The sequence below is a fragment of the Haemaphysalis longicornis genome, unplaced genomic scaffold (genome assembly GCF_048455015.1).
Source record: "Haemaphysalis longicornis isolate Haplotype H1 unplaced genomic scaffold, Haemaphysalis longicornis Haplotype H1 scaffold_6, whole genome shotgun sequence".
Taxonomy (NCBI): domain Eukaryota; kingdom Metazoa; phylum Arthropoda; class Arachnida; order Ixodida; family Ixodidae; genus Haemaphysalis; species Haemaphysalis longicornis.
The window spans coordinates 12,593,512-12,616,513 of record NW_027526407.1 but is presented as its reverse complement, the minus strand read 5'-3'; the positions used below and the strand labels follow the sequence as shown (position 1 = coordinate 12,616,513).

The window sequence follows — 23,002 nt, the reverse complement described above, 5'->3', positions numbered from 1 at the left end:
ACATGATGGGTCACGCTCTGCGAAGACTGCTACCTTGTCCAGTGTACCACAAGGTTCAGTCCTGAGTCCAACGCTTTTCATTCTCTACGTAAAGTAGATGCAACGCAATTACAATGCATTTTGGGTGTAGTATACGGATGGTAGAAAATGCACATAGATATTGCGCCAGTTTCGTCTTACTGTGACATTAATTATCAGCTGCAGTACTATCTTGAGGAAATGGTGACAGATTCTTACACATCATCTCCGCCTGAGCACCTCAAAGGTTGCGCGAGTTTCTACGATGAAAAAAAAAAAAAAAAAAACACGACTGCCGGCATTCCACTGACACCCTCTCCCCTCCCGTCCGTCGTGGCCAGTAATCTGGTGTTTTCTGCACAAATTGCAAGGGCCATCGAAAAGGCTGAAGGCTATTCGGTTCCGCCACTTGCACCGCAAAGCTAGTCGCGTCCACGTCTTTCCGGACGTTCCACATTTCCTTGGTCTTGCCTTTGGTAGGGTAATGCTGCGCAGTAGGGTCACGTATTAACAACACATGATAGTGAGACTGGAGGGTGTACACTGGGCATCACGTACAATTCAAGCTCGAACCTCTGGTATGGGTTGTACTCCACACGGCCGTCAGCTATTTGAAGGCGGTGGCTTGAGCAGAGGCGGAAGATTTCCCGAGTCGACGCGCTGTGCCGACTGTAGACAAATCGCTTCCTGGCACCGGGAGTGTCACTAGGAGGACAGGGTACGCTCCCCTCTTCACGCCAGAACCATTAGTCCCAGAGAATCGCTACTGCCGTGCTGTTGCAGACTTCTTCTCCATCCCGTTGGCCGCTCGTAAAATACCAACAACTGATGACGAGTACGAAAACCAGGCAGTCTTCGCAAGCCGCGCGTCGTCTGACTATTTGTGAGCCGAGCAAGCTATTGGCGTTGTGTGATGGGACTTGTTCACGCTACTTTAGTCATCTTAATGGTCTCCTACCGACCCCTTTTAACAAAATGTACAGTCATAGACAAATAAAATGTGAACACGAATATATGAACCTGAACACGCAAAGTGGAACAATGCTGTTCCTGGATGTTCAATAATGGTACATATGGAAAGCCCCATTTACCAATTTTGTCACGGTAATTATACCACGGGTCAACTTGACTTGCACAAGAAGAAATCGCGCTACTTGTGCGTTCGGGTTTATTTTTTGTGACTGCACACGGAGGTAGGCTATAGAAGACGCACACGTGAAACGATTTTAACATATCTGCTTCGCCTGACACGCGACATTGTACGGTGCATTTATATGAGCAAATAAATTAAAATAAAACATGAATACGCCCGTGAAATCTTGCCTGTTTAACGTAAAAGTGTGCCAGGGGTGGCAGAGTAGGTTCAGTCAGAAGTCCGAGACTTCTTAAAGCTAAATTTTAAACATAAAGCTGTGATAGTAATGGTTGTCGGGGAAGAAAAGACTAAAGGGTAACCTCCTAAGTCAGACCAGACCCGAACTTGACCACGGCCAGTGGAATTAGTAGATGGGGATGGAAGATTCAGCTAAAAGATCCCCGAAAAAATTAGACGGAGGTAAAAAGTGTGGCTGCATCGGCGGTTGCGAGTGCTCACACTACCACTGGTGTGCGTGCTATCCGATACTTTATGGCAATTTATCGGCAACAATATGCCAATGTTGATAAAATAAGAATAAGATTTTTCTTTTATCAACATTGGCATATTGTTGCCGATAAATTGCCATAAAGTATCGGATGGACCGTGCTGAGCCGAAGTAAACAATGATGGTTTCTGCGGTGCATCCGATACTTTCTGGCAATTTATCGGCCATCATATAATTTTGTGAAACAAGTCATAACGGCACGAATAGTTGGCAAAGCTTGCTTAAACATCGGCACAAAACACGCAGGACAATCGCTGCACTTGCCGTGTCTATTTTTGCAAGTCTCTGCCAACTTTCCGCGCCCGCATAACTATACCTTGTTTAGCCGAGTACCAACTTCCCCAAAAACATATTCTCTTGCCAGGAATTGCGTAAGCGCAGGACAGGTTGTATCTGGGTTATTTGTTAGAGAATAGATAGGGTGAGAAAGGGGCCGGAGAGCTGGGCGGTATACGCGAAGCTAGCAGATCGGCCTTATCAGATAGCGTTTGTCCCCGCATGAACGCTTGCGGTCGGTCTTTGAGCGATCGCGACACTGCCGGACCGTTCTCGTGGGCGTGATGCAGTTCTAGGCGCCTCATACCGCAACCGAAGACGGGGGACAGCATGGATGCCTTCTGCGGTTCGCCGCTTTGGGTGAGCGAGCAACGGGAACTTTCTTCAGATTACGTCATGTACAGGCATGATCGACAAATGAAGTGCGAACACGGAAATATGAACCGGAACAGGCAAATAGCGCGATTTCCTTCCTTCCATGTGAAATTGTGACGTGGCTTCATCGCAGTAACAAAGTTGGAAAATGTGTCCTTCCAAATATACCACTAGACAGCCATTAATTTATCTCCACTATCCATATTATTTGGTTTCGCGTGTTATGGTTCATGTTTTCGTGTTCTGATTTAATTTGGCCATGACTGTACGGTACACAGGGAAAGACGCATGACTGCAATACTCGAGAGGCACTATTTTCACGGCACGGGTAACAACTGGTGATCGCGACTGGTTTTTTTCGGTATGGTGACTAGTTTGAGACCGGTATCATGCAAGTATGCGCGGTGGCTTCAGTCGTCTCGGTTGAAATATATCTCCATTTAGCTGAGACGACAACGTATACCAACGCACGCATGCCTTCACAACTCAACGAGGAGTGATGCCCATGCACTCGGACACCGTAGCAAAAAGCTTAGGTGACCTTTCTCCTCAGATCATCTCCCGTCATCTTTCAGTAATCTCTGGCAACACACTCAGATCATCTCCGGCGACGGACGACCGCGTAAACAAACAATTTTCAGCGTATGAAAAAAATTCATAAAAAGTAAAAAAAAAAATCTTGGGGCTTCCATGTTTCGGTACAAGACAGCTTACATTGCCTCTAAAATTGCCTTCCCAACAGCGCACTTGTGTTTAGAGGTGAAGCCAATTTAAAGGAATCGGTGTAAGCTTGCTCTTTGTAAGCTGCCTTTTCCCACATTGCCTGTCGCTCAGTGAAGCAAGGGAATGAGTGAAGCAACTAAATATACTCCTCTCTACCATCGACCCTCTTTACAATAACATTTAGACTAAAGGGTGTTGCTTTTTCCCGGTTCGTCCATTCTCCTCGCCACATGCGCCGTTTCCCTCACCCCTGACATTGTGCAATGCCGGGCGCTCTTCCGCGGCCACCAGGGCGGCGCACTAGAGACGCCATTGTCAGTACTAGCGTCACTAAATAAGCTAGCCTTTATTTAGTGACGCTAGTCAGTACCGACCAATTGTGTACGCTCTTGGGCGGCCACCAGTGCGGCAGTGCGGTGCACTATAGACACGTCATTGTCTCTACCAACCAATCGTGTGTACTTTGTAAGGGACGTAAACATCTCGTCACGGTTCTTATAGTTTAATAATGCAAACCCACGATACAGCTAAACCTTTAAATAGCAAACCCCACTAGAACGGTGGAAGGGCTTTGATTTCTTTCGATTGGCGGTCCGATTCTTAGTTTTCTTAAAATGCGATACTTTGATTTGCGTTTTGTTCAATTCCTATTTATATCATTTTAAACTGGACCCTTTTTAAAAGCTGAGCTCCCTTTCCCCCCTTCTCCCTCCTAGACGCAAAAAAAAAAGAACGTAAAATTAGCCATACCACTCGAGGGAATTTGAGGTACTGTGCTTGAGAGACTCGCTGTTTCAGGTTTACCTTAAGGCACGTAGGAAAAATTCACGGTTGTCTCGGAGTCCCGGCCGATCTGACCGACAGCGTCCCGCATGGTCGTTTTAAATGCGACGCTGAGAGCATCTCTTGTCGGCGGCCTTGTCCTTCCTGCGTGCGTCCGTTGTTGTCCGCGTGCGCCCTTTGTTGTTGTCCGCAGCCGCCACTCTCCCCCTCTCCTCTCCGATAGCAAACACTCTCTCGCGAGGGGCATTGGATTGGATTGGATTGGCTTGGCTTGTCTTGGCTTGTCTTGGCGTGTCTTGGCTTGGCTTGGCTTGACTTGGATTGGATTGGATTTGGATTGAATTTGGATTGGATTAAAGTAGATTGTGTTGCGTCATAGCCGCGGCACTCTCTCTCTCCGCGGTCTCCTATCCTTCGGGCGCGCTGCGCATATAACCGGTGTGCCGCTGCTCTCCGGCGGCCTTGCGGTCGACGGTTGCTCTCCGCTTGCGCTTGAACCCCCCTCAGCGTCGCATCACACCAGGGTTCCCGCGAGGGGAGGTGGGCGTAATTTTTTTGGCAGTCACTTGGAGGAGCTAATGCCAACAGCTTTCCTCGCCCTTTGTCTGTATCAAGGGGTCAAGGAAGATGGCACCCTCCTTTTTTATCATTTTTTTCATCCTTAAACAGCGAAGCGGTTTAGCACATCGTTATTTTGCGTGTACGCAGCTAAAAATACAAAGAAAATGCCGAGCGCACGTGAGCGTGCGCCTCGCGGCGGCCGCCCAGCGTCTCCGGCGCACGTTTGTCAAGTCAAGCATACCCACTTAGAGGGATTGGCCAAGATTGGCCAAAAAAGAGAGAAAACTCCAGCATTCGCCGCAATCCTGGCCATACTTGCTCGGAACGAGAAAGACACGTCATACCGTACGCCCCTCCAAGGTGACGTCCAACGATTACCACTTTCAAAGAAGTCAAGGAAGACCACACTTATAGCAACAGTGATGGAGTGTAGGTCGTTGCGGCAGTGAAGAAAAAGCAAACCGGCTGTCGCTACCTTCAAGTCTTGCGCGTTAGTGTGGACTTCCTTAATTTTTTTGTTAGTGCTTTCTCTGATATATATATATATATATATATATATATATATATATATATATATATATATATATATATATATATATGATGGTTTTTGCTATCGGTGAGCGACAACAGCTTTGTTATAATTACACCGAGGCTGTTAGGGGTGCAGGGACTCTCAAATACTCTGGCGGTGTGGTGCGAATCTTTCGTGTGGTGCTCCGCCAGCAGCATATAGCATTGCTGCAAAGCTTACTTTCTGGCGAGGCATAGATTCTTGGGTAAATCCTTAGCGCAGACGACCGCTAAGGCTATTCTGTCGTTGCACGAAGATTAATTGCCTTGTAAATAGTCAGTTCACAGAGGAGCTGGAAAAGTTTCGGAGTTCCCGTCTGTTGTAAAGACATGGGCTTCTGGGAGGGATATTGTCACAGAAAACAGCTGCAACTCCCGTTTTACCGGAACTATTCCGGAACAAATCATATGAGCTTGACTGCTCAGACAACTCTATAACCGTGGTTAGTTTATCAGGCGAATTAGAGGTGGCAGTTTTAAGACAAATACCATTAAGCCGTAGGTTTCGAAACCAATTCCAGCAACATCATCAGGTTTGGGAAAGCCGCTGTGAAATGAATTGTAGGAACTTCATGTGTGAACAAGGAAAAAATATAATCATTACAAGATTTATTACGTCATTTAGCTCAGCAGTATCATCATCATCATCACCATCATCATAATCTTGCTTACGCTTAAATGGCGCTCTTGTAGTATATGTCAGCTAAAATAGAAATACTTTGTATTAATTATATGCCACAATAAAAACAAAAAATAAGCATTGACAAAGGCTAATTCAAATTGCTCTCAGCAGTATCACCGCCATCATCACCACCAATATGCTGAATCGCAAATTAGACCCCATCCCCTGTTCTCGCTCACTCCTAAACGGCGCCCCTGTAGTATATGTCAGCAAAAATAAAAATACTTTGTCCTAATTATATAATACCACAATAAAAAGAAGAAATAACCATTGCCAAAGGCTAATTCAAATTGCTCATTTCTGGAATACCATCTTTATAGGTATTCGAACACGTTGGCTGGCAAATTCCTTGAAAAGAGGTTAGTGCCAATCGATTTTTGCGATACAATGCCAAGCGCTCTTGCTGTTGTTTCTATCCCCGTAGACGTATTGCAGTTGGGAGCCAGCCCACCTAGAGCAATCCAAGCTTGCCTTCGACGTGCACGTGGCCTCGTATCTAATCGCGGCTATACGGCAGCGAGAGCTTCTTTTGAAGGCCGGAGGCTTGTATGAACGTGTGTGGATAAGGGCATATTGTCCTTCGTTCACCTACTTGGTCGGTTCACCTGCTTTCTTTTCTGCCTTCTTTTCGTCTGTGGCTTCCCTTTGCGCTTTCCTTTCTCCCACTCCCTATTCCTCTGCACTTTCTGCTTTTTACACCCTTTTAATGTTATCTCTCCGTGATATCGACTCACGTGAAGCAGTGGTTCTATATTATCACTGCTTGAGCCGTTCAAGGAGGCTGCCCTGGCAGCTGTTGACCACGAAGAGTCAGTGGAATGCGCTCAAAATTCCCGCCACGAAAAAAACCTCAGGTTATCGCTGTTTATTTGTGTGCGGATAAATGAACTTCCTCAAAGCCGGACTGCAGCAATGCCAGCGTGTAAAAACTCTACGTTGTTTTTCTCTAGTCGGGTTCTGACCAGCTTGGACTCACGATGGATTGAACAGGGTTTCTTCGTTTCGATGAAGATGTATTAGGCGCACACAAGCACAGAGTGCAGAAGGTTGCACAGGTTAGCGTCAATTCTTTGCGATATCGTGCCCCCAACGACGGAATAGCAACTATCTCCTGATAACAAGGGGCATATTTCGCAACAATAACAAAAAAATGAAAGCATAAAGGGATAGGGCAACGAAAGACAAGTAGACGGGACGAGCGCTTTACTTGTCTTTTCTCGTCCCCCTCCTCTTACTGTCTATATTATTATAAAGCCACGAACTAACTCGCTCAACAGAGTATTCTATTTAAAAAAAGAACATTCACTAAGATTTTTGTTACGAAGTGCCGAAACATAATCGCACTTGAGCCATAGACAGGGCCGGTGGAAGTTTGGACCACCTGCCACCCAAAACAACCAAAAAAGTGGGTTCGCTCGTGGGTCAGTGCCAATCAACTTGTAGTAATCGATCTGTGACCATCACCTGTGTGACCGGTTACTAGTCCGTTACGCACGGGTCTCACACTTGTGGCCTAGACGAATTTTAAGGAAGGGTCCTTATTGCTCCATGAAAGCTAACAATATCCAATCCGTTAAAATAGAAAGAAATAATTCCGCCAAGAGTTTTCCAGCTCAAATTGGTAATAACCGATTGGCAATTGGCAACATACCCCATTTATTACTTTTAATGACTCGGAAAACGCGCCATCACTACGAAAGCCTTAAGTCAGTGGTTCTCAAATGGGGGTCCGCGAGAACATTTGAGGGGTCCGCGAAGCCTCCCTCAAAACTTTTCCCGCCACCATTCTTTTCTCGATTTTGCCGTATTTTTTGCAATCGAGAAAGGTGGCTTCGCCGCATTACACGTGCGTTTAATTGCTTCGCGTTGTACATATTTTAGCATCTGCTTCTGCGTAACATGCCAGGTATGAGAAGGGAGAAAAACAGACACAGGAAAGGCGGTATATGGGTGTTAGGAGGCTTTTAGATTCAACAGCAAATTGTTTAACATTATGACGCGCATAATCATTAACGGCAAGCAGAAAAGGCGGGCATATGATAAGTGTGTGGGCGATGTACGCTCCAGTGCAAATTATTTGACGTTATGACACCGCTCAACATATGCTCCATCGTGGGGTCCACCACCACTGTCGCAAGGCCAAAAGGGGTCCTCGGGGCAGTCATAGCTGAGAATCACTGCCTTAAGTGATTCACTGTGCTAAAAAAACTATCGTCATTGTTATTGGTGTTGTTGAAGGGTACAGAATATAGCAAGAAATATAAATTTATGTATAAATAAATAAATGCAAATATATAAACAAATATAAATAATAACTATTTTTGGGTCACGGTTTACTGCTGGGTAACCAATCTATTCGTCACGCGTGAATTGCCACTCGACCCCTAACCATCCTAGAGTCAGAGGGGATGTTACCTGTTGGTGACGTGATCAGAAACAAGGGGGAGGATGTCAGGGAGAGAAAAGGAGGCGTTAACTGGCAGGGGAGACAGCAACGGTATCGTCTTTGGTCATCATTTACAGCGAAGCAAGCTCACACGTGGCACATTCTTTGCCCAGTAATCATGATTTGCCGAAGAGTTTCTACCATGACGCAGGGCTCGGGAAGAGCATGATAAGTGATCGATTCCTGCGGTAATATACCAAATATTTCAAATGTCACTTACGTTCACAAAAGTTAAATTTACGCAAACGTCCCTTTAGTCACCGCATCATGTGTCGGTTCGTCATGGTCTCTATTTAGAAGTCGGGAAGTTTGGGAGTTGTTAGAACCATATAAGGAACTTTTTGTTCTCTTTGTGCCACCTCGGAATGAATCCACCTCACAGAGAGCATTGATTATATAACTCTTAGGAAGCGCTTAATTTATGTTTAATTAAGCTTTCCAAGAAAGGTTTTCAGCGTGTTAGTGCGTTTTTGCAAACTTCTTGCAATCTTTGATTCTTAGGCACATGCCCATGAATTATTCTTGAGTATATTTGAACTTGCACAATTGCAAGAATGCCTTGTTTGCGCTAAAGCATCTCAAATGAAAAAAAAAATGTTCTGAAATATAGCTGCATCATTAGGCACCCGCTAATTTGTTTGAAGCTGAAAAATAGAAGAACGGAAACAGAGCCAGCTTGAAACAGATAAGCAACTTAGTCGCTCAGCCTTGTTTGCACGTCTCCCGCAGGACGACTCCCTGACGTGGTACGCCGAGACGCCAGACTTCACGCCATGCTTCCAGGAGACTGCCCTGCTGTGGGCTCCGTGCGTTTTGTTCTGGCTGACCTCGGTCTGTGACATCGTTGCCTTCAAAAAGAGCCGTAATCGGCCATTGCCATGGACTTTTTTCAACATCGCAAAAGTGGTTAGTACAGGGGTGATAATTAGTATTTAAGAGCGAGTGCGTACTGTAGAACTGCCGCCGCATGTGTGAATAGTGGTTACCTAACAAATTTTTACGTGTTTCCGTCCTTGAAGCTGCAATTTTGCGTATTCTGGTTCTTCGTTAGTCGGGCCTCTCTGGTCGTCGCAATCTCTCGTATGAATTCGGTGTCTATGCATGCTTGGGGGCTGGAAACCAACTCCCAACGGTAAAATTTCTACCTTTGTACCGTGTAACTGACAGTGTGAAAGTGTAACTATGTTTTGTGCGGACATTGGGCAGACTGCCACCAAACGTGACCAAACAAGACATGTGTAACTGCTCCCTGCGATGGTCTTTTAAGCCAGGAAGCTGCACTAGAGTGCACGAAAGAAACTATGTGTCGTTGTCGGTTAATATCTGGCACATTTGCTTTTTTCCAGACCCTCGCTCTCATCCTTGTCCTCGTTTCGCTGGTGGAGATGGTCCAGGCCTTGTTTCGTTACTCCAGTGGGGCGATCGTGTACCCAGTCGAGTACTACGCCCCCGCAATACGGCTCGTCACCTTCGTGAGTTAATACAGATGTTGCACGCCTTACCCCCATTTTAAATATCATTGTAGTTAAGGCTGCTATAGTCATAAATATTAGGTTTTTGAACCTGACCTCAGGCAGCTTACCTGCGAGGTGTGTTTTATTCGAAGTGTGCTGCTCTCGTTCCCCAATCGAATATGGTATTAATTGAAGGAAGACAAGTGAAAAGAAGAAAAGGTAAGTAAACGGTCGTTACGGGCGGAATACGTCGCCGGGATTCAGAGCATGTGAGGAACGGTAAAGCCACCTGATCCCTCAGCGTTTAGATAGGGAAAATTAAGGTTGTGTGAGAGGGATGTAAAGAGTGTTGTTACTTGTTAGCATCAGAATCAAGGATACCGTTTCAAAGCGTGCGGTATTTATTTTTTCGTAGGAGTAAGCAGAGCTGCTGACACAGTTCTCGCAAAAATGGTCTGAAAGACACAAAACCAGTCGTTATACCACTCATAAATGCGCTTGAAGGCACGTCAGAGCTGAAAAGTCAAGTTTGTTGCACAGGATGGTTAGAAATGAAAGAACTAACAATGCGCATTAAACTACATCCTTAACCTTGAATATAGACATTTTTTTGTGTCCTCGTGACGAAGCAGCATTGAAAAAATTAGCAGTGGCTTAGCTCGTCTATGCCAGGATATACATAGCGTGAGCTAAGGTTCAGCTGGCTATTCTTGGGTTTCCTGGATGTCTAGGATTAGCTGATTGTCATGCTTACTGCTGCTGAAACAATTTCCAATCCAATCCAATCCAATTTAATCGAGTTCAGCTCAGTCCAGTCGCGGCGGCTTCGGTGCGCCAGTTGTGCGTTGTGTGACGTCACTGCTCCTCGCGCATGCGCAGCACGGATCTCCAGGAGCCACGCGAAACTGTTCAACCTCGGCCAGTGTAGCTCACGCTACGAAAGGGCCTGCTTATTTTGACTGCTTTATGTGTAGGGGTACGTTAAACATTTTTCTGGCATTGTTTTTCAGATTTTAGCCCTGGCGCTAATAGTGGTGGCTCGAAGACGGGGTGTCGTCACGTCAGGACCGCTGTTCATATTCTGGTTGCTGATGTCTCTTGCATCCATTGTGCGGTACAGGTCCGTCATTTTGCAAGTTTTCAACGAGGTGAGTGACCAGGTTTCCTCAACTGTAACAACAAAACTTTCATGAAAAATTGCATTTAGCGTGTATTGCAATCCAGCTGTTTTCTCAGTCAAAGGTATCTATTTGGATCTAAGGACAAAATGCCTTACTTGTGCACAGTTCATTTATAATTACCGATTTCTTGGCCTTTAGAAAAAAAAAACAATGCAGGCTGCTCGTGCTTTGCGATGAAGCTGTTTTCGTTTAGCTTGCTAATGAAATAACTCCGCTGCTTGAAGCACACAAATGTGCATTTACAGTTTATCAGTGCAAAATTCGTGGATTCGTCTTTAGAGCCAAAGCTCTCCTATGTATGTCTGGCAAGTTAATTCATCACATCGCAATGACCTTCAGCCGCCGGAGCGCAAGTGTGGCAGCTATGACGTCACGTCACGTGATTAGCTGCGGAGAGGCGTCGCAGCTGCGCCTAATGGGGGCCTCACCGCTGTGGTACCACGTGACCAGGCGAGGGTTAAGCGGCTGCTTCGTTGGAGCTTGGTCGCTCAGTCTCGCATGGATAGCGCGCCGGCTCGGCCGTCTGTGTGTGCATGACCCCTTTCGCTCGTTATAGCTAGGATTACAAGTGTTAAACCTGCACCATTTTTCTTTTATTGCAATGTCGCCACTCTAGAAATGGTACCAGCCACACGCACAATACCGCAGGCGCGAAAGTGTAATTCAGTGGCAAACGTTTTTTTCTCATTGTGGTTCTTCTAGGACGTTGAAGCTATAGGCGACGACCAGATGGAATTCCGCTTCATCACAATCGTGATCTACTGTCCGGTGCTGCTGGGGCAGTTGTTCCTCAGCTGCTTTGCGGATAAAAGAAAGCCAGTTAAGGACAAGATGGCCATGGTAAGTCATGTCCCGCTAGATGGTAAGATGTCCCGTGGGGATAGCGTACCCACTGGGCCACGATGGCAAAGCGTAATGCGCTTGCATTCCTGATGTGTTTGTCTCATGCAGGTCTATAGTGCAATGACAGTAGTTTGAAGTTTTTTTTATCCGTGGAAATGGAAGCAAGAGTTAAGGGCTACGGCCGGGAAGAGGCTCCTGCCTGGATCAAGCGCAACCAACAAAATAACATTCAACACTTTTTAATTACACAGTGAATAAATCCTACGCAAACAGACACAAAACGTACATTTAGAGGGTTAAAGTATGAGGGCGATTAAATGTAGGCGCAGGCTCTCCAGTATAGTTGTAGAATATTCAGGTACAATTTTTAAGGTCAGTCTGTAGCTCAAACACAGAATTAATGATACACATTTTCATCTTGTAAACGTAACAAACAGTGCATACAGAATAACCCCCTTACAGACAGAGTACAGCAAAAAACTAGGTAGACGGAATATTCCATACAAAGTTCAAGCAATATTTCGTAGTGAACTAATTGAACAACTATTCATTACAATCCTGGGTTCCTTTAATTCTATTTAGGAGCAGTAATATTTGAAATTCAGTATTTTTCTGTCTCCAACACAGTCGTTTCCTGTCTTCGAGGGAGAAATCGATGAAAATGTTTTAATGCCGTCCAGACTAATTCGAGTCAGGCTGACGGGAATTAAAACCTTTGCCATATATCCCGTTTTCAGTTTTGTATGAGCACGGTGCACTAATTATTGTACCACCGCAGCATGGCCTACTTTGCGCTGAAATTCGTGTGTATGTCGTGTTAAACTGTGTTGCCCATGCGGCATAGAATTTAGAGAAAAATGAATTACTTCAGATGAATATTCAAAACATCCGACGAATGCAGATGAATTTTCTCCTTGTCTCCCAGTGCTGCTACTCGTGCCAAAGCTAATCCCTCATTTTGTCTTTCTTCGACAGAGAATTTGCCCTGAAGTGAGCTCGTCTTTCTTGTCGAAGCTCCTTTTCTGGTGGTTCAATGGGTGAGAATCAAGTTTTACGATGTTCTACTGTTGTAATGAACAAAAACCCCTGTAGCAACATTACAAACTAGACTTGTGTGAGATTCGCCACAAGGTAGGGGACACATAAAATATGGATTTCCCGGTGGTTGCCTTCCAACGATTCCAGAGCTCTGCCACTTCCCTTAAGATTAGTATTGACTAGAGACCATGATTTCGAAATTCGAAAATTTATGAAAAGGTTTGTCGAATTCGCGAGCTTAAATGGAACGAAGCAACTTTTGATAGAGGTGGCTTATAAAGGCAATAGTTAATATTTTCCACCTAAGAATCATGCACATTGATCTCATAAAGGGAGAGTAAGTACAGTGAACCTGTTCGTAAAATTTTTATACTTCGACGAGAGAAATGAATGGGGCGCTTGTCTTCGCTTCAGCTAGGCACACGCCTGGCTCGGGTAGCAGTAGTAGTAGAAAACGTTTATTAGAGCCAAAGGGACAGTCAATTTTTTGACGATGACTAACAAAACTATCGGTAGATGTAGCCCTACAATATTCTATGTAAAACAAAGTTTGCTTCGATGTAAATAGCCAGCGCTGTATGAAACACTTCACAAGGGCAACCGGCGTTGTTGAACAAAATATTTAATTCGCTTAATAAGTGTGATTGGATATTTTACAACAAGAAAAATTAAATGTTACTCAATGCAGCCCAAAAACCGTTTCAGACGTGATCAGGAGCTTCAAATGGTCGGCCACGTAATTGACGTTAGTATGCACGAAAGCCAACGCTTGTGATTCTAGTTCTTACCAAATGCACTGTCTCATCTCACTGCCAAGGGCTGCAGTCCCTTAACACAATTCTGTGGTTTTACCCCTCGCGATCAGCATGGCTATCCTGGGATTCATGCGTCCGCTGCAAATGTACCACATGTGGTTCCTCGACCGGAAGAACCAGACTGAACAAATCGCGGAGGACTTCTCGTACCACTTCGAGAAAGAGAAGCAAAAGCGGGGGTGAGAGCTCGTGTTATTTACCATTTCTTATAGTCTTTGTAATAGAAGCGTGGCCGTATTTGGCAGGCCATCTTTCCACTGTATTACGTTTTTTTTACGTTTGCCAAGTGAACGTGGTGGCGTTATAATATGACACAAATATTCTGAACGTTTTCACACTGCACAAAACTGTAGCTTATGGCCACGTTATATGCTAAGGGTTCATCGCTGTGCTAAAGCCACAGTAAATATAGTCGAAGTCAACTTGAGCCCCACTAATATGTAGGTGTTTTGATGAATGCAATGCAGGTTAGATTTTTCACGCTCTGACTTCTCAACCATTTCCTGGTTTGTACTTTCGTGCGTTTAAGCGGACGGTCCACCACTCCAAACAGACATTAAAGTTGTTTGGTACAAAGTTGATAAACAGGCTGAATACATCAAGTGCCTACTTTTTCTGTACCTTTCTTGAGATAGTTGCTACACGTGTGGAATAATTCTTAGTAATCCTTCTTTATAAATGCAAATTTTTCTTACTTTAAATTTGTTTATTACATCTGGTGCGTGTGTATGTTTGGTAAGTCCATTTCGATGGGGTCAATAAACAGCTTTTGAGTCACAACAGCTTTGCGCATTTTACATTTATTTTTGCGATTCTTTCTTTACGCGAAATAAAGGAGTCTTGCGTGCAATGCGCAGACGAAATGATCAACGCTGAACAAATAATCGCTATTATTCGCAGTGTAATGGCCTTTGGTGTGCCGTGTGTAATCTCCATCTTTGGCCACCCCGTTCACAACAGTGCTGTGCCGAGCAAGAAGCCCGACGCCGAGGGCCGTCGTCCGGTGGTGTCCATGGTAGGCATCATGGCGCCGCTGTTCCGCACTTTCTGGCTCGAGCTCACCCTGGTGGCCTTCGTCAAGCTCGTCTCCAGCGTGCTCACCTTTGTCAACCCGCTCATTCTCGAGTGAGTGTCGCAGAGGGCTCGTTGATGCCATCAATGGAAGGCCAAATATAAACGTGCAATATTATTTCCCCATAAATAAAAGTACGCATTATGGCACAGTGAAAGCGAATGACCAGTACAAATGAGTAGAGTGACGTGCCCTAAACCTTCTTGGGAGGGTAGCTATAGCCCTTCTGTTCAGGGTCACTATCCTTCCACGTGCACTCACTACCGTGAACAGCTAACCGCTAAAGATGCGCAGTAATGTACAAGGGGGTTGATAGATATGGTTTTCACAGCCGGCCGCCCGCACGTTCTGTGGACGCTCTCGGTAGGTCTGCTAATGTTACTGAACTTTATTTGCCTGGTTCTGGCTAGCAAATAGTTATCAATCTTAAAGCTGTGCGAACTACTTTTGGAAGCAGGGGAGTGCTTGCATGGCGCGGTGTTATACTTAAAGGTCTAAAAATTGGTCTCAATGGGCATTCGAGAAGGCAGAGTGAAAATATCAAAAATTGCATCAGGGTAGTGTAACACTCTGTTATCATCCAATATGACGTATTTCTAGCTTCAAACTAAAATTTGCTCGTGCGAACGTACGGAATGCGCGTTGTCATCACCTCGAGTACTATATCTTTCCAGGGCATTAATCACTCCAACGCAAAGGTAGGAGCTGCGTGATGAACAGTATCATAGTCTAGATCCTTGTAGAAGAAAGTGGGAGGGGATCCAAAGCCCTTTGAGGACTGTGTGCTTCAGCGTGTATTATCATACACATAAAGCTTCCATCATATACAACACCCCTGCTAATTCCTTTCTTATCTCCGAATATTCTTTAGTGTTCGTGCTGTGGTCAATGCTTCACTCATGCCTTTGTCTCGGTAACGTCGGGGAATGCATCTGCGCCCACTTCACAGCAAAATCAGGACTAATTTGGGGTCGGTTATAGCAACGGACAAAATAAATGCTTGCCATTTCATATATGTTTCGAACCCGGTGCATTCCAAAAATAGAATAAAGACTTTTGCGAATATACCGTGCTTATTGTATTCAGCGTTCTTTCTTTCTGCACTTCATTATTTTTGGATGTTTGTGAGGTTTTTACGGTTTTTCGTTTTTAAAATTCCACAACAATATCAACAGGTGTAGGCAAGCCGAATACAAAGCGTGCTGACACTCCAAACGTCGCCCTTTGCACTCGAAGAAATCCGCGTGGCACATTTTACAGCTAAATTTGCAAACGACCGCAATATCTGATGTGGTTTACAGTTTTAAATGGTGTTACTGTTACATGCAATTTGGATCACAAGACTGCTCCAAACAATCTCGCCTTCGCTCTCGCCCATTCGTGCATCTGGAACTTGATAATATATTCGCGCTTCCATCTTCTGTTACATTCTGGCCACACTAAAAAGCACGGAATGTTTTTCAGACCTACTTTGACAGAGAGCCGGCAGTAAATAATTACCTTTCGGCGTTTCCTTTCTTCGCAGCCTGCTGATCGGCTTCGTGAGCTCGAACGATCCCATGTGGCGCGGTCTGTTGTTCGCCTTCACGATGTTCTTCTCCGCTATGCTCGAGTCCATCCTGAACGGCCAGTACGACTACCGCATCTACGTCATCTCCATGCGCATGCGCTCTGCAATGATCAACGCAATCTACAAGAAGGTGAGGGTCCGGTTGTACGGACGCTCACGCTTTTAGGAAGCGTCCGCAGAACATCTTTAGGTTGAAGCTTTGATGGTTGTGGCCTATATGACCTGTGTAAAAAGTGGTGTTCTTTAGTGTTGTTTATGTGCAACTGAGAAAATAAAAATGTTAACTCAGTATCGTGATGCGACCTTTTACCAAAAGAGTAAAGAGTATCGGGGTGAAAGGCCGTACAATTACGGGACGCAAAGGCTTAATGAACCACGCTCAGCAGACATGAAAGGTTTTGGGATGGGAAAAAGAACATTCAGGGATGGGTGAGAAACACAGGTCCAGTCACGTATGTCGAGATGTAGTTGACTTTTTTGATGAACAATCCAGCCTTTACACCGCGGCCGCCTAAACAACATTCAATGTTGTTTTAACTAGGTACGGGCTTGGCTGGAGGCGTACAGTAGGCATTCATAATATGCGCGTTCTTAACTCGCGTATTCTGTAATTTAGCGCATCTCTGACGACAGGCCTCATTTTCAGAGTGGTTCACTTTTGGAAAAATCTATTAGTGTAAGTCTTTCGAAAGGGGCATTCCAAATATATGATTGGGTTTAAGTGATTGCTCAGTTACAAAACTACACGTTTAATGTTGAAGAAAACATACGCGTATGCTGTTTTCTTTATTTCTTTTGATGATAGAATCGGATTTTGGAAATCGGGTTTCATTAAAAACAATTGCAAGGATAATTTGGGCTCCTGAGGGCGTTTAACTTATGCATTGTTTGACTTAGAAAAACTTATAACGCACGGGTCCGGCTAAAGTAATTGGACCGCGGGTTTCAACATTTGCGCCAATTATTCTGCGATGTACGGGACCAGAATCCTCTAAGGGAGTTCTTGAGTAAGTCACTCTGAACTGAAAGCCGCCTGCTGACCTCAAGTATACGCTCACAGCCGCGTGTCGGATAAATTCTTGTAGATTCATGAACCCTTGATCCGTTTACTTTTGACTGCATCTGTACTTCAACAAGATTGACATGGATACACACTGTCGACTTTTAAATTCCTCATGCAGGCCCTGGCTCTGTCTGCCGTCGCCAGGGGGTGTTATACGACGGGCGAAATTGTCAACGTCATGTCCGTGGACACTCAACGAGTGATGGACTACATCCAGATTTACAATCTAATCTGGATTACACCCCTGCAAATCGGGCTTGCAATCTGGCTGCTCTGGGGGCAGCTCGGCATCGCCACTCTAGGAGGTCTTGGCGTCATGATTATTCTTCTGCCTGTCAACGGTGTGGTGGCTGCATACATCCGAAAACACCAAGTAAGCTGAAAACAGCCGCGAGGCGGTTCTTAACATTATGCTATTTACAAGTAGAATATCTTCACGGTGGAAAACACAAGATTAAACCTATAAACGTGCCTAAGGCAACTAACGATTGATAGCTTCAGGGCTTCATGTTTGCCTCTAAATCTACAGCTCAATTTGCGCTTCTTTCTTGTAATAGTTGGCTGTGAATGAGGACGCTTGATTAGGGATTACAAATCTCATGTCTTAAGCTCTTTTTCTATACAATAGTCTTAATTAGGAAAACAGCGCAGAGACAGGACGGAAGACACCGAGAAATTGAAAGACTATCTTTGAAAAATCGGGTCCTGTAATGCATATCAAGCGAGATTTCGGCGCACGTTAAATATCCCTAGGTGGTCAAAATTAATCCGGAGCCCTTCACTACCGCGCGCCTCATCGCCTGCGTTGCGTCGGCGCGTTGAACCCTACGATCAATCTAATGCATGTGATGGGGCAGTTGGCTTCTTACATATTAAACATTCCTGCAGTGACAGCGCGGGTGGCATCAAAATGTTAAAGGTTATGATACCAAAACGAACTTGACTGTAGACATAAAGTTGGAATGTATAACTTACTTGTAGTAAAAGCAGCGCTCACAATCGTTAACTGATATCAGTCTGCGTCCACGTCCGTCCATTCTTGTTTCTTCCTTTCCGTGCGCTGATATACTATCAATCCATGTTGACTCACCCAGCTTCACACCCTGTTCAAGAACAAGGATATTTTTGGTACCATAAGCCAGGCAAATGCAACTTTGGCTGGGTCGATTCCAATTGAATTGTCACTTTTGACTGATTTAAAATGATAATAAAATTGTAGGCGTCTCAAGTTTCAATGGTTCCACCATTATTCTCTTAAGCTGACCGCCTATTTTAAACTGGGCTTATATTTTAAAAAATGGGCTATTGCTAGCGTAGAACTATTAATTTCTTACACCAGTGTCCTTCGTAATTTCTTTTAATGTAGCACGGAAAATAGTCCCAGAAAATCTAGGCTGGATGCAGTACAAAAAATTACCGCAACAAAAAATATTGCTTTTTAACGGCTTGAACGAATTCCGCAACGTAGCCTGAAGTTTAAACAACTCATGATGTGCATTTCAGGTTCAACTGATGAAGCACAAGGACCGGCGTCTGAAGCTCATGAACGAGATCCTGGGCGGCATAAAGGTGCTGAAGCTGTACGCCTGGGAGAATTCGTTCCAAGAGCGGGTGCAGCAAATCCGAGACGACGAGATCAAGTCTCTCAAGATTCAGGCCTACCTGAGCGCCGCTGTCATCTTCGCGTTCACGTGTGCTCCGTTTCTGGTGGGCGCCATCTTGTCATCTAGTTACTACTGCTTAACCCTCTCGCTGCATTAATGATTTAGCGCCTCACATAAACAATAAAATAATTTATTTACCAGAAATATGGAAGCACTACATTTCCCTACCCTGTAGTATTTAATTCACCAGTTGCAGTGCCACGTGTGGAGATATATATATATATATATATATATATATATATATATATATATATATATATATATATATATATATATATATATATATATATATATATATATATATATATATATATATATATATATATATATATATATATATATATATATATATATATATATATATATATATATATATATATATATATAGAGAGAGAGAGAGAGAGAAAGCATAAACGTGTATTGTAGTCAATACTGAGGAGTGGTGGCTTTAATCCAGGACTCCGTGAGATTCTTCATCTGCGACGGCTCTCTTGGCCAGCCGAAGCTGGTGGTCAGGGTCGGAGCTCAACAGCACTCGCTCTTACTGGCCACAGGAAGGGGCGTGAATTGGCTCCAGTTAGGGGTTCGCTGCGCATTCCCATGTGACATTGTGGACTGTACCCGTACCCTCCTAAAAGTTGAAGAGCAGGGAGTATAGGTTAGATGCGATGAAGTGCGTGTTTGTCGGGTATGGGATTATATTCGTCCGTGATAGAGGAATGCTTTTGCAACGTGCATCGAGAATCGTTTTATTTGCTTGAACAGTACGGGCCTACTTTTGCGGAGAGCTGCGCATATCTCGTGCCCTGAGCCCTGCATAGAACATTGATTATGAAGTCAATGCACAAATGTTGTGCCGCTCAGGCCCTGGATGTTTTCATTTATGGATGCTTGTTTTATGCCCCATTTGATGGCACTCACTTGTCGTTATATTATTTTTATAATTTATTTTGATTTGTACGTATTGCAGCCCTTTAAGGGCGGTAGCACAAACGTGACTATAACGCGGGCGCAAATAAAGGTGCGCGGGGACATCTCCGGCGTGCTGGCCTTGTTTTTCATTCAACAAAATGTCAAGAGTTTCATTATCGTAACCAGTAAACTCTGGTCATTCAGTAAACCAACAAAACGTAAACCAGGGAAGGCACACTGCAGCGTAGGGGAGAAATGATAACCTCCTGGTTTATCCGCCCTGCAAAACTCGATCTCCAGCGAACGGCGGCCTCCTTGAACAGTCATTTTAGAGTGCAAGCACTGCATGGGTAGGCCACAAGATGGTTGTGCTAGGGATCAGGGATCAGAAATCTACGTGCGCTGTCTAAAGCTCTAAAAGATATCCGCATTTCTTAGCGTTTCATACACACAGGATAGCGCAAACCTGCAATGTTGTATTGGAGAACGCTATAAAAGCTGCCATTGATGCGGTGTCCGATGCAGTAACGTTGAAAATAAGAAGCAATATTTATTTGTTCCACCCGCCGCGGTGGCTCAGTGGCTACGGCGTTGCGCTACTGAGCACGAGGTCGCGGGTTCGATTCCCGGCCGCGGCGGCCGCTTTTCTGATGGAGGCGAAAAGCAAAAACGCCCGTGTGTACGAGATTTCGGCGCACGACAAAGATCCCCAGGTGGTCAAAATTAATCCGGAGCCCTCCACTACGGCGCGCCTCATCGCCTGCGTTGCGTCGGCGCGTTAAACCCTCACAATCAATCAATCAATATTTATTTGTTCCCGCTTAATGGCGCAAATGAGCCAAGGGAGGGTTGCTTGTGCACGTGCAGAGAATCACAGTCTCCTAACTTTTTCCTATGATTGTGCGCGTGTCTCAACCACTGCAGTAGTTGCGCTGCTATACAAATTTAAATACAGTAAAAGCTCCTTAATTCGACCCCCGTTAAAACGGAAATTCGGATAATTCGGACGGCTCTATTGGTCCCGGCCAAAGCACATGTTAGTGTATGGGACCAAACCTTCGTTATTTCGTCAGAATTCGGCCCCGCACCGCTTAATTCGGACAAATGCTGACGGCTGCCGCTTCACAAAAGTGTGGTAAATTAGCAGCACTGGAACCACTGGAGTGAAACAGAAACCTGAGAGGCATCGCCATCGTCATCAACCACGATTCTGACGAAGAGTCATGCGAGGAGGTGCAGCCACGACCTCATCCCCATGCGCTTGTCCCAAACGTGCTTTACGGGCTACCAAAGCTCTGATAGAGTACCTGCAACACACAGGTCTAGACCAGTCGCTGTGAATAACTCGCCGTATATGTACGCATCAACTTCGTGAACATCATCGCCATCATCTTCATCACGTAATCAACTGGCGTAGCAAGTTAGGCATTTTAGCCCAGCTAACATCGCCAGACTTCATTAAAGATCGCTCTCTCTCTCTCTCAATCTCATCGCACCTCACGAGAAGTCTCTGAGGCGCTTTTGATATTGGAGGACGTTTGTCTGAGCAGTTCCGACAGTTTGTGTGCTGTTGGCCACTTGGAAGAGTTAAGAAAAATTGTAATGTCAGCCGGAATCTGCGCGAAAAAGCAGACGGCTATTACAAAATACTTCAGCAAATAAAGGTATGCTTCTCCAACGTGATTTTAATGTTGTTTTTTCTATTCATTCATTAACTCTGCATTTGGATAATTCGGACATTTTTCCCGGTCCCGTGAGATCCGAATTAACGAGCTTTTACTGTAGTAACATTCACATCTGCCTAACCATGCAGGTTGCACTGGCCAGCTTCGCAGTGTTCATTGCCATCGACCCGGCGAACATCCTTGACGCGAACAAGGCCTTCGTGTCGCTTTCGCTGTTCAACATACTTCGCGTGCCCTTGGCTCTCCTACCAATGCTCATCACATTCACCGCTATGGTAAGTCAGTGGCCTTCTTGTTCTCATTGTTCAATCTACGTTTACGTATTTTTTTTCACAGTCTGAGGCACAGAACTTACACAGTAATGCAAAGTGGTACCGTCGTTCCTTTGCAGAAAAAGACACGACGGCAACACAGCTGAGATTCACGACACAATACGCATTCCTATGGTGTGGTGTATCTAACCTGAAGCGTCGTGTCGTTCTGCGCAATTGTTTGTTCAGTTGGGACACCAACTCTCCCAAACAAACACATTACATTAATTAGGTTAGGCGGTAACCCAGTGAACGTATATGTCCCAGTATTCCTGATGCCAGCAATGTGTTCAGACGTGCATGCCTACGTGAAAAAAAGCAAGGGCACGAAAAAGAAAAGGAAGCATGGGAATGCATGACCTTATCTACCACTTGTCGCTCTTTCCGAACAGGCTGAGAAAGTAGAGCTGTAAAGAAATAAGAGTTTGAATTTTTTTCATTAACTTATCGCACTCCTTCCTTGTTTTATCATAGTGAAAAAATTATGGTTGCTTCTTGGCTTCGTGCCCCACAACCTGCTTGCTAGCTTCTAGTGAAAATAACTTTCTCAGGGCCGGGACCACCGCTGTTGCTCAGTGGGTGAGTCGTTGTGCTGTGAGCCCGATTAGCTTGGTCTGATTCTTGCCGTCTCAGCCGTGTTTTCAAAGAAGAAAAAAAAAACGACAACGCTTGTGTTTTGAGTGCGTTAAATTTCTCCACATGGTGTATATGAATTCTTAAACCGCGGCCATGGATGATTCATCTACCAGGTGCAGCGTGGGCCCGTAAAACCCCTTCACTTTCAATTTTGTTAACTTGCCCGGAACCGCGGTAAGCCCTATGTTGTTTGAAAGTTTCAGCTATAGTTACATGCTTGGGGAAGAAATACGGTCCGAGCCCGAGAACAGGCTTAGCAAAAGACATGTTGGGACCCTGGTCGCTTCTTGCAGTCATCTCAGTGATTTTTCCTTTTGAAAGAAATTTGAAAGAGGCACAGTACTTTATCTGTACCGATAGCGCCTGTGGCTCGCTTCAGATGGTTTCCGTGAGATATGGCTGTCGTAAAAAAACATAGCATTCACAGTTGCACAGATGATCACCACGTCTTTTTTGTTCTTCATTGTTTCTCAGTGGCTTATAGGCGCTCTTCCGAGTAGACGGAGGTTCCACATTTCCTTCTTTCTAGCCGCAGTCGCGAGTTCAAATCACGCAAAGATGCGAAGTGCCTGCATGAACTCTGTAGGTGTCATTAGGCGCCTAAATAACTATCTATTTATTTGCTACCTTCAACAACATAGCCCTTTCTCATTTGGTCGACCGAAGAAACCGAAGGTGTTC

General features: G+C 44.9%; 1 protein-coding gene across 1 annotated transcript in view; it reads left to right on the top strand.

Annotated features, from left to right (window-relative positions):
• The first annotated feature begins 2,139 nt into the window (after window positions 1-2,139).
• LOC144142251 (multidrug resistance-associated protein 1-like) overlaps window positions 2,140-23,002 on the top strand; it is a 46,600-nt gene continuing 25,737 nt past the window's right edge. Inside the window, exons 1-12 of the mRNA XM_077673613.1 lie at window positions 2,140-2,297; window positions 8,807-8,983; window positions 9,424-9,549; window positions 10,542-10,679; window positions 11,415-11,552; window positions 12,531-12,592; window positions 13,459-13,587; window positions 14,369-14,533; window positions 16,006-16,180; window positions 17,232-17,486; window positions 18,617-18,820; window positions 21,503-21,649. Coding sequence (XP_077529739.1) covers window positions 2,268-2,297; window positions 8,807-8,983; window positions 9,424-9,549; window positions 10,542-10,679; window positions 11,415-11,552; window positions 12,531-12,592; window positions 13,459-13,587; window positions 14,369-14,533; window positions 16,006-16,180; window positions 17,232-17,486; window positions 18,617-18,820; window positions 21,503-21,649 — 1,746 coding nt within the window. The 5' untranslated portion in view covers window positions 2,140-2,267. The remainder of the gene's footprint in view (window positions 2,298-8,806; window positions 8,984-9,423; window positions 9,550-10,541; window positions 10,680-11,414; window positions 11,553-12,530; window positions 12,593-13,458; window positions 13,588-14,368; window positions 14,534-16,005; window positions 16,181-17,231; window positions 17,487-18,616; window positions 18,821-21,502; window positions 21,650-23,002) is intronic.